This window comes from Telmatherina bonti, assembly GCF_933228915.1.
Source record: "Telmatherina bonti genome assembly, chromosome: 1".
NCBI lineage: Eukaryota > Metazoa > Chordata > Actinopteri > Atheriniformes > Telmatherinidae > Telmatherina > Telmatherina bonti.
The window spans coordinates 18,679,701-18,692,110 of record NC_136619.1 but is presented as its reverse complement, the minus strand read 5'-3'; the positions used below and the strand labels follow the sequence as shown (position 1 = coordinate 18,692,110).

The 12,410-nt window shown below is 39.8% G+C and overlaps 1 protein-coding gene across 1 annotated transcript in view; it reads right to left on the bottom strand.

Moving 5' to 3' along the window:
- Positions 1 to 12,410, bottom strand: part of nfatc3a (nuclear factor of activated T cells 3a) — a 70,671-nt gene that overhangs the window by 9,458 nt on the left and 48,803 nt on the right. The window contains exons 4-9 of the mRNA XM_079241319.1: positions 11,697 to 11,896; positions 10,986 to 11,158; positions 10,466 to 10,606; positions 6,638 to 6,693; positions 6,345 to 6,471; positions 2,878 to 3,960 (exon numbers count right to left, since the gene is read on the bottom strand). Of these exons, the coding sequence (XP_079097445.1) occupies positions 2,878 to 3,960; positions 6,345 to 6,471; positions 6,638 to 6,693; positions 10,466 to 10,606; positions 10,986 to 11,158; positions 11,697 to 11,896 (1,780 nt within the window). The remainder of the gene's footprint in view (positions 1 to 2,877; positions 3,961 to 6,344; positions 6,472 to 6,637; positions 6,694 to 10,465; positions 10,607 to 10,985; positions 11,159 to 11,696; positions 11,897 to 12,410) is intronic.

Here is a 12,410-nt window from a genome sequence, read left to right as displayed (position 1 = left end):
TCTTCAGACTGTTCAGTCATCATGACATCTGTAACCAGTCACAGCCAGTTTCATTCTTCAAGTCACTTTGGTCAATGGAGTGGAATCTACACACCACTGTCGTAGGAGTAGTAAGTGTTTGGTAAAACTGGTTAAACCTACTGGGAATGAACAGTTACAAGATTACTCTAAATACACCAATTATCTTTGGCTTGTCTGTTCATTCTGTTTCAGGATTTTAACGAACAGGGCTTGGAGTTTGTAGTTTAGTTTAGGTCCCTTCTTTCCTTTTCACATAATTACAGACCATTATTCAAGCTTTTAAAAAAAAAAAAAAGAAAAAAAAAAAGATAAGATTATTCAGAAAAATTAAATGTTTTCATTATTGTATGTAAGAGATCCATGTACTTATTTGCATAAATATTTTTTTTTATAATGGAGCTTTTTAATTAAATTATCATTTATTTACCTCTATTTCAATTGCCAAATATATTTCAGATTGAATGTCTTGGCTGAGTGACCCTGCAGTGGAGCTGGGGCCAGAACTTGTCTGTCCATCTGTCTGTCAGTCTGTCTTCTCACCTCCTGTGTCTGCTGCTCTATGCCAACATGCATAGAGCACACACACACACACACACACACACACACACACACACACACACACACAGACCTCCACAACATCAAATAGATTCACACAATCACAATACAACATTTCTCTCTCATACACACATCTCAAACATGTTCTGATGTGCGTCACAAGGGCCATCTGCTTGCGAACCAGAGCCGTTTCTACACACACATTTGTATTCCCTCTCATACCAATTGTCACAAGTCAATGATACTACTGAGGCAGTTCATTTAGTGAGTCATGAACTCTTTATGAGAAACCACAGCAAGTTAAAATCTGACAGTAAAACATATTTTCAATATAAAATGTAAAGTAAAGGAATCAGGTAACTCGCAGCGAGAAGATTGAGAGCTGAAGATGATAGGCTGATGGTCATTTCACTGAATGTTACATCAGAAATTTGCTTTCCCCTTTTGGAATGAGAGTGAGCCAATCACAATAGTCAAATACAAAGATTAAAATGCTAATTAAAGTATTACATCTCAATATTAAAAAAAAAAAAAAAATCTTACACGTACTAATTTTTTTATACACATGCATATTTGATTGTACATGAATTTATCTTCAATGTAACCCCAGTTAGTAGAGTTATGTTTGCATCTATCCTGACCTGCCTTCTGCCGTATTGGGGTGAAAGTGATCTACTTAAGAGAGTGTGTTGCGACCTCCTAAAACTCCAAGCTGTGTGAGGCTTCCTGTTGCTACATTAAAGCATGGCCTACAGAACTGGGCTGGCACAGAAAGCTATTTTTAGCCACAAGCTCAAAAGGGGAGATCTTAAATTCCCGGCTCAACAGTGCTGCAAACTTTTTTTCTCACACTCTTTTGGAGCGCACACAGCTACTTTCACAGCAGCTGATGCGAGACAATAATGTCGGAGTTACAGTTTTAGCTGAGAAATCTCAGGACAAACGTATTTCACGTGTGCATATCAAAGAGGCAGTGAATCAGGGAGGCGATAAGCACGTGTGTTCGTTAATGTTCTGCAACGATGAACTCCTGTGGTTGTTAGTCCTGCACACATGATTTATTGACAGTTGGCCCTGTGTTAATTAGGATGACCCCTGCTAACACACTATATCGCCCCTCCCTGACGAGGCCTCACTGGGCTACTTATTAACCCTAAAGCTTCAGAACCCTCATCTGCATATGCAACTGGGGTTAAGAAAAGCAGGTGCAGCTCTGAGTGCTAGATAAGGAGGTAGATGATTTAGAGGAGGTTGGATTAACATCTTTTCGGTAAGAGAAGTTCATGCACGAAGGGGAAAAAAAAGGTGCTAAATGCATGCAAAAAAACCTGAAGGGCACTTGTTAAAGTCAACAAGTTTGACTGAGAATCCTAATTAGACTTGTTAACATGAGTGCACACAGGCTCACGTAAACACAAGCACACACAGGATGTTATTACTGCAGTGTACCAGCTTCAGTTTTTGCAAAATGATGCAATCCTCCTCAGTTCCCCAGTTCCAAGAAGCCAAAAAAATTTCAAAGTGTAATTAATCTTCAAGCTGCTGCCAGAAATAGAGAAGCTTAGCACTTCTCAATTAGGCCCTTTAATGTAATGCAACAGATATCAGTCCTATTGTGTGTATGATACCTAATACCAAGTCACAGGACCTCTCAGTAATAAATCTGGGAACACAACAGTGGACCGCAGTGACAGATGAAACGCTCTCGCTGTTATCAGAAATCAAGGTTCCAGCCCTCTGAAAACGCAGGGACTAGTGCTTGGTATTGTTTTACATCAGGTATAATTTTATCTTGTGTGTCACATTTTGTAGGGTAAATTTAATCCCTCAGCGCTCCCTCGTTTCGGACAGAAAATGAGATTGATCACAGATGGCTGTGCTCTAAATAACACATGCCAACCGACTGGGTGAGGATGGGAAAGTGATAATGAGAGCAGAGAAGTGGATTGATAGAAAAGTTAAGAATCAGAGTTAAACATGCACATTATAATTCATAAGGAGGGAAACAGACAAAAAAAAAGGAAACACAAAATGTTGCTGGAGTGGTGATGGTAACGGCCTTGCCTGCTCTGTGTGTTAGTTAAATCAAAGTTATACTAATCACAGCAGCAAAGGCATGTGATTCTTGAACAAACTTTATTGTTCTAATCTGGTTTTACTTTTCGCAAAGCATGACAGTTTACTGACTGGTTACTTAAATGTAACAGCTGGACTTAAATTTGAGCTGGAATAAAGATAAGTAAGTAAATAAGACACAGTTTTATGGATCTTTTGAGAAAAATATGACTCCATATAGCTCACCATCATCCAGTGTGATGTCCTGCAGACCGATGGAGCGGAAGGTGGGCTCCCTGTCCTCTGGCTCCTGTTTAATGTTCAGCCTCTCCCCCTCCGATGGGAAGGGCCCCTGAGGACTCAGAGGATGGACCAGTGGTCCAACAGCTCCTGGGGACAGGCTGGACATGACTGGGCTTGTGGCCTGAGGAGATGGTTGTCCTGAATGCTGCTGTTGCAGAGGCCCCAGAGGGCTGCCACCTGAGGTGGGGGAAGATGAGGTGGGAGACTGGTAGGGCAGCGAGTGGACTTGAGGAGAGGAAGGCCCTGAGTGGGGTGAAGGGATCATGTGTGGTGGGGGGGCAGTAGATGGTGTGGGACAGGAAGCTGACCTCTGACTCACTGGGTGGTAGCTCATTGCTCTCTGCAGCTGTGATGAGTGCTGCCCAGTGATGGAATGCCCACCTGGAGAGGGCACCTGGCTGGGATTGGGAGAGCAGTGATAGCCTCCGAGTGTGTGAAGGTGTGGGGATGAAGGAGTGAGAAGAGGCTGCTGGGTCTGTGGGGATCCAACAATAGAGTTGGTGGATGAGGAGGAGGGAGCTGATGGTGAGGAGCATGGAGAGGACGGGTATACCATCCCCATGCTCATCGGGTGCGATGCCGCATTGGGGCTGTGCTGAAAGGGCATCCTCTCATAACCCTGAGGGGAAAGGCTGGGCTGGCCGTTGAAGGATAGGCTGTGACTCTGACTGTGGCTGTGTTGCAAAGGCTGGTATGAGGGCTGGGGAGAAGCAGGACTAGAGCTCTGGTGGAACGTCATGTGGCAGTCTGCAGGTGGGTGATGCAAACTGTGACCTTGGAGGTGAGGCAGGTGCTGAAAAGACGGGGAGCCCAGGGAAGGGCAGGGGCCCGGCAGAGGGAGCAGGCCAGGTCCGGAGCCTGTGGCCAGGCCACGGGGGGAGCTGGACAGAAGGCTTTCCGATGGGTGGCCCTGCTCAGGAGAGGGCAGCTGGGTGCGGACCAGACTAGCAGCATGTGCCAGGGGTATGGAAATGGGGGGTACTGAAGGAAGATCCAGCTCATCTCTGTGCTCCTGTTTCACCATGACTGGAAACAGAGAGGTGTAGAGAGAGAGGGGGAGGAAAAGAAAATAAACAAAAGATATCAGGATTACAAACTATAATATGGATTACATTAAATACTAGGAATAAAAACTGTCATTGCACAATACGGCTTAACTCGATTCTTCTCTACTTCACTTTCCATAGCAGAAATTCTGTCATCAATGTGGGCGGGATCATCTGCTTATCATTGCAACATTGCAGCATGAAGCTGCAGTGACACAGGCAGGACATACTACACTTCCCCATGTGTCTACAGAGTGGATTTACAAATGACTTCTCTCTTCAAAAAAGAAGGAAGTGTTTCAGCATGAGAAGGACTTTAGGGCTGCTCTGGAGACATTGTTGCACCCCATTAGGAGAAATACTGCGGGCTGCAATGTGTTAATATCATTGCTTAGTATCAGGTCAACTTAGTAGGACTCTTGACTGAAGTAGGACGGAACAAAGGTTAATACACATATTATCACTAATAGTAAATATACAAATATATACGCAAGAAAATGAACAAAGACAACTTAGCTAAGCTGTGAGATGTACAAGGAAAAATCCAATACACTGTGAAGTATTGATTAAAAAACAAAAAAAAGTTGAGACATTCATTCATTTCCTAACCGCTTAATCCAATTCAGGGTCGCGGGGAAGCTGGAGCCTATCCCAGCAGTCTTTGGACGAAAGGCAAGTCAAGACATTAACTTATTAAAAAAAAAAAAAGAAAAAGGAAAGGAAAGGAAAGGAAAGGAGTAGCCGAGTTGAGTTGCACCAGATCCTTAACCATGACTAATTCCCTCAGTTCGGCTTTTACGGTAAGACAAATTCCATAAAACCAAAAAAGCAAGCCAAAAAATTAAAACCTTCCCAGTAATATGCAACTATAAAATAATTCTCTTTCCAGGCTATAAAAATTAAATCCCCACACTAGGTGATATTTTCATAGTAAATGGGGCCGTGACAGCTTAGAGCACTGTGATGCCAATCGGTAACCTATTTCCCAATCTGGTGCCTTGTGACAGTAAGTTTTATTTTTATCCAGTTCTGAATCAGAGGGCGAGCATATGCTGTCGGTCTGGGTGCCATCATGTGCAATGTGTGGGAAGAGGAGCTGAATGCCCCCTAGCCAAGAACACATCGAAAGAACAAACAAGTTCACCGACTGTGCCTTATACTCACCCTGGCCTCTGGGAGTTACCGGCAGGCACAAAAAGGCTAAATGGGGTTTTATTCAAACTGAAAATGGAGCCAGGTAAAGTGAGGAGGGGGAGGGGGGAGCTTTACCTTGCATTAAAACATGGCGGTTAATACATGAGGCAAATGCAGCGCTTGTAAACAAAACAAAAACAAAGAAACAAGATTTCCATATATATTGGTTACTTTTCTTCCTCTGAATGTATGCTTAAATTGGGACAGAGCCTCACAATGATGATCATAATAAAACATGAAACACCACCGATTGGCTGACTTTCTTTTTTCTTTCTTTGCCACAATAAAGCAGGTGGTGTCCGTGGTGACACTAGTGGTGTCAGCAACCCAGCCTGACTGACAGAGCCGAGCGATTTTACACTGTTCTGATTGGCTGCACTGATCTGTCAGCGGGGAAAACAGGAACTGCCTATGCAGAGTGGGCGTGCTTGCAAACAGAAAGGCTGGGTGGGTGGATGGGCAAGGTCGCTTATATGCACACATACACAAACACAACACAGAACACTCACAACATACACGCCGTTGCGGTCAAACTCAAGGTTTGGATGTGTTGCACAAAATGCTCACATGTGATTATATTCCGCCAACTGTTCTTTCAGTTTGACTGGCTTTAGGAGGGGAAAAAAAACCATAACAATATCAACAAGGTAAAAATGTGACTATCACGAAAACATTACACAAACACATCAAAAAAATACAAATGCAGAGTTTCCTTGATTTGTTTATTTTGATGAAAAAATTATTACAACAGCTAATGATGTGTGTACAGTAAGGTTTTCCTGGATATGAAAAGATTGGTATCATAAAACGTCATGCAAAAGCAACTAGTGCCTGTTAAAAAGACACATCTGGTTAAATAGCTGGAGGAGGCTTTACTAAATAACCAGTTGGCAGGTGTTTTTGTTATTGTTTGTGGAAAGTTTCCCCTCTAAACCACAGCAATGCTTTACTTTGGAGAAAGAGAAACAATACTAGCAAAGCCCCAATGGTGTAACCCAATGACTTCTCAGTTGAACTTTTTAAAACAAAAATAAGAAATTCACAAAATCCAAATCAACTCTCACACCTACAAACAGCAACTCATTGCAGTCATCATTTGAAGTTCTAATACAAATACTGAATCAAGGTTCTTAAAGTGACTCTAAATATTATGACAATCTCCACACTCACCTGAAAGGTAGGTGAAGCGCTGTGATTGGCTCCTTTTCCGTTTACCATTGCAGACGTAAAACTGCACCTGCACAGCTGAGCTCACAGTCTTACTGTGGTAAGGAGGGATCTCCACTATGATGCATGACTGCAAAAACATTTTCACATTATTAACAAACAGATTTAGCCATTAACGTTGTACCACTTACAGAAATGCATACAAATATAACATGTACTAATAAAAAGGAAGAAACTGTTTAAATATTACAAAAGGAAATCCTGTGAAATTGCAAAAACAAATGAAAAATACTTACACCTTGAGTTTTCTCACGGATTATTTTGGCCTCAACTTCCCATTGTGGTCGTCCATCTGCAAGGAAATTGAGAAGAAAAACAAAATACATTCTAAATTAATAAGCTATTGATAATTTTGGTGCCATCTGATTAAAGTCTTTAACTAAAAGCAGAAATCATCCAATTTTCTCCATGATTATTGTTACTATAAACTCTGCTTTAGTAGACCAAAGTGTATATAATAAAGCCATAATAAACCATATTTATTTATCAAGACCAATGTATGAGAAAACTATTCAACTCTTTCTGTGCACTGACCTAGCAAAATACACCATATTGTGATGCTAATCAATAAACAAATGAACCAAGACATGAGAGTGACATCTAATTACATCCTCCCATACCTGAGGAAATATAACATCTTTAATCCTATAAAGCCAAATGTATCATATTTGATACACAAGGTTTCAAAGACATTTTGTTCCACTTTACGGTAAAAACTTTGCTCAAAATCCAGTTGAACACAATCTGATCCTTGTCTTCTGCCCCCTAGATGATACCAGGAAGCAGAAGATTACACAATCATAATTTTGGTTTACCACAAAGTAAATAGTAAATATCCCCGCCCAAAAAATGGTTACGTTTCTTTGTTACGTTTTGTTAAAGGGCCAAGTAAAGACCTAATACTCAAAAAGTTGGACTTTTCTTACATTTTCCATGGGGTTGGGCTTTAAAGGGTAAATATATATAAAGCATTGTATGAAAATCAATAGAAGAAATAGTCATAAGTCCACAGAAGATCTGTACTGAGGGCAGAATTCTACATTTAGACTCTTTTCTTCTTTTAAGTCTCGTGTCTTTTTTTCCATCTGAGAGGATATTTTTCTCTCTTTTCCGTGTTCTTACAAAAGCGTCTGCATTGCTTGTTCCAGCAGACAGGGCTTAATAAGTATAACAGGCCTTTAGAAGGGAGCACAGTTTTCATTTGTTTTTGGAGAATCAAGACACATAAAAATTAAGTCAATCCTCATGGAGAAAATCTAAGCAGCCATTAAATATCAATCAAATGTGCAAATATCCTTCTGTTTGGCTTACCTTGTTAACATTTAGCCAAGTATTTATTTTAAAAAAAATTTTTTAAAAAAAAAAGCATGAGCTTCTTTTCCAGTTTTCCTCTGAGAAGTCTAATTATGTGAACAAACATTTCAGGGGCAGCTTATTTAAGTAAAGTAGTTGGTGTGAAGACACTAAGACATCCACTGTGGTTGGGAGAATCTAAAGTCACTGGAGCTTTGAGATGAATAAAAACTATGGTGGTGGCTAAATGCCCTCTAAGTCAAAGGAAAAAAATTTGCAGCTTCCTTTTTCATGATATCTACATGGTGCAAGTATACTCTGCACCTGCATGGCCTCTTCCACAAAACCCAAAGGATTCCCCCAAATACCACTGCCAGGCATCTGCAAGACGCCTGCAGAGAGGCCCCACCTACATGAACACACAAATGAGCTCAACTGTTGAGTTCTGATGCGTTTGAATTGTTCAGCTTTCTACCAAAACCCAGTCTTTTGTTTCTTTAAGGACTTGTAATCTCACGAGAAAATTCAACTTAGTTATATTAATCCACAAGAACTTTGGAGAGTTATAAGCCTAAAGAAGTTGCACCTTTTGTGCAGGAAGAGCTGAACTAGTAGATGATGTTTTTTTCTGTGAGCAATGACCTTGAATCTCTTTCCAGCTGACAGCAATGCATTATTGCCATGCAGCTTGTTGACATTCAACAAGCAGAAGCAAGGGCCCCACATGCTTTGTCAGACAACAAGCACCAACAGGAACCTCATACCACATTACAACAATAACTCGCCGAGGCACCATGTGCTCTCCAACATGAGTCAAGAAGCACAGGTCTCCTTTCTTGTTAGAAAAAGAAACAATATTAAACACAAATTAGGGATTAAATGTGTATTCATGTAGCTTTCACTGTAATACATCAGTTGAGTGATCCGCCTCTATCAGCAATGTATTCAATGTCAAACCTTTTGTATAAACACCGATTTTCATAAAGCTGAACGACTTATACAGAGTATCATTTTCCATATTTAATTTGATTTAATATTTAATTAATTTAATTTAATTTGTATTTGAGCAATTACAGTCATTTACTCGTCTTCAGGTATACATGTACATGTTTTATTAGAAAATTTATACACACCCATTCTTGAAGGGAAGATAATTGCTGGACCAGTTCATATTTAATGACCAGCCAGTAGATTCTCAGGTACATTCTGCATACATTTATATTCTTCTTGCTTTATTGTTTCTGTCTACAAATTTACTTTAATTATGATTAAAAAAAAAAAACAGAAATGACATTCTAAAACAAATACATTCCCTTCAATCCTTTTTCTAATACAGGTAATAAATATTACTGTTATAGTTAAAGGACGAAAAAAACAAAAGAACGACTGTTGAATATGGTTATTTTGCTTGAGATTAAAATAGAATAAACAAAATATCTTACAGTAACAAACGTTCTCAGATTTAAAAAAAAAAAACCTGATTGCTTAAACTTCTTTAAATGTACTGTGTGAAATCCAAATGACTTTTACAAAGTTACATCAAGGTAGAAATGCAAGACTCACACTAAAGTTGTACCAAAGAGATGCTTTTTTCTGTATTTATGTTGGTTTTCATATCATTTCTGTTATCCCATCATTTCTGTGCGCACACAGGCAGTATTTGAGTATCACCAGTTTTTGGTAAATCTGCTGTTGTTTTCCTGAAAGATGCTGGAAAAATATCTGTCATTGCCTCTTATTCTTTCTGACATTCTTTTCTTCCATTTCTCTACTTAAACTAATCAGTGTCTTTCAGTACCAGAGCAGGAAGATTAGTTATGATGAGGGGGATCACTGCCACAATCCTAATCAACCCCATGCTCTCCTTTACTTTCACATTGTTTCTGTCTCTCTTTCCACTGGCCCTGATGCACTATGAGGCCCAACTTTTCTCCCTACTTGAGCTTTCCATTGCTACATTTCTCTGCCATGCTTCAGCTGGCATGCTTAAAAGATTCAACACATTCCTCCAGGCAGATTTTTTTAAAGAAAATCTTTGCAGTTGCTTTCAAAGAGAAACTTCTTGAATATCTGCCATGTGCAGACTTGAATCTGTTTCTCGACACCATAAAGGTACCACGGGCAGGTAGAAACTGGTTCAACAAATGTCATCCATTTAAAATTTCCATCCAGCTATTACCTGTCCTTTATTATAGAGTAGTGTACAAAATGGAAAAGAGAAAAGGATAAGGCAGAGAAAAACCTGTGACTTAAGAGATACAAGTGAAATACTGCAGGCAGTTTAAGCAAATCTTCAGCTTGTAGTAGGAAGAGTGTAACAGATACAAGCCACCTTAAGCTCAACAAAACCCCAGTTTTCCACAGAAGTATGGACTATTCAATCAATATTAATTAATACATATTTTAGATATTTACTTTTACTTTTGCCACATAAACCTTTTGAGCTAATTAAACCAATAATAACCTTCTATATAAGTGCATCAGACTGACATGGCTGATTGAATGAAAATTCCATTAATATTTTTTTCCTCATTTTTCATGTTGTTTGCACTGTATTCCAACATTGTGATTGTTATATATAAAAAAAAAACTTATTCATTTTCCTCATCATGTTGGGCTGGAATAAAAAACAGATCCTCGTAGAACGCATTTTATGTTTTATACAACATTTTGAGAAAAAAAACTGTTATTCACCATTAAATATGTTTCACACACTGCTTTCAGTGTGAAGACTGTTTCAAACTAGGCCGTTGCACAGACACAATTCTTACCGGGGCCTTTCTCCAGGAAGATAACCTTGGACTCTGGGAAGAAGTTGGATCCAGTGATGACCATCTCTTCTCCCCCGCTGACCAGACAGCTGGTCAGGCTGGATTTCTCAACCTGGGGCAGTTCTTGAGCTGAACGCTGGGCTGGGGTAGAAACAAAGAGGTGGGCAAGAGTATGTAAAATCTTTTACTTTGAGGATTCAAAAGTTAAAAAAAAAAAAAAAAAAAAAAAAAACTTTTTAAAGGGTTTTGTTCTTGTGTATGTAGGGATATTGTGTAAATGTGTGAATATTTGTCAGAAGGGAACAGACAATACATTTCCATCTTTAACAATTTTCCAAAAATCAGATCTAGAGAGATGATGAAAGCAAACAATAAATAGACGCATGTGTGAGAAAATATGTACATGTCCACAAGAATGTTTTTTGTTTGTTGTTTTTCTCAATACTTTACTATTTGTTCTCTTTTTTCTAAACAATCCTTTTGATGTGTAGGAGTCTCAGGTGAGGAAGCAGACACTCACAGCACTCTACAGGAATGGAGGCGGCCTGCAGTGATAGCACCTTCCCATTGGGTTGAGGGATGTGCACTCGGAACACCACGCGGACCCGTGTGTTCTTTCTTCCTATATCCGTTTCCCCCTTCCGCAGCTCAATGTCTGAGTTCCGCAGCTTTAGTATGCCAGCACAGTCGATACTGCAAAGTAAAGGGAAAATAGTTGGCTCCATACACCACCACTAGGTTGGTAAGTATCAGACATATTTAAGTAGTTAATGCCTAGGAGTGATAAAATAACCCACAAGCCCAGCAGGAGATTGGCAATGAGAGCCAGTGCTCTAAGTGTGGAATCACAGACTAAAAATGCCAGTGAATATGATTTATTACAGCTATAAATGAGAAAATCCCTACCAGTTACCTTCCTATGAATTCCAGTGTAAATGAAACCAGATCTTAAACAAATATAATCATTCAAGTGTTCCAGGTCATGAATATATAAATAAAATGTGTTAGCCATGTTTCCTATTCTCCATGAGAAAACCTCAAATTTTCCTTCTGTCCTCAATCTGACTGTTTATTTAAATAAAGAAAATACATAAAACACCCTTTGGAAGATATTACACCCATGTACAATAACTAACACGGTAATTTTTCCTTGGACGGGGCTTCCTTCATGGTGATGGGCTCATAATGCCTTCATGAATAATGTGACCCTCAAAGTGTTTTTGACGTTTACCTGGCTGACATGTTGTTTTCAGGAAGGAGAGGAATTTCGAGAACTTTGGTGCTGGAGACCATAATTTCTTGGCTGGCTGTGGCTACAGTTTTCCCGGTGATCCGATGCACTTGATAGAAGGCGTGCGGCCTCAAGTAACGGTCATCTGCTGTTCCGATGAACATCTGCAGGTTGACAGGCTTCTCGCTGTAGCCAATGAGCTGAGACACGACAGACAGATATAGAAAAACAAAGAAGGAACAGATGTGAGTCCTTGGGTTCCAGATGGAAGGTGTGAACAGAGGAATTTCCCTACCATATTCCCTGCATTAGAAAGGCTATCTTTTCAGAGGGAATCAGCTGTAAATTGTAAAGTGCAGTTTTTTTTCCTTGAAAAAACAGCTTGACACTGATGTTTTTGACAATTAGCATGCTCATTTTTACCCCAAACCACAAAGATTATATGAATTTCTAGATAAGAACAACTAATGAAGGGATCCCAAAAGGCAAAATTTGAAATATACACTAAATATGTTTTGGGAGTTCTTCAATCAAAGGGGAATAAAAGGCTTTTTTGGGTGTGTTTTGTACAATAAATGCCAGTCAAAATGCCAGCAGTCACTTAAATTCCAGCGGTTCATGTTTGGTAATTGTCCTTGCCAGTTGTCCCTGAGTTCTGGCACCCCGGTCCACACTGGTCTGTAGTCAGAGAAGTCTTTAATGAGGGAGAAGTGT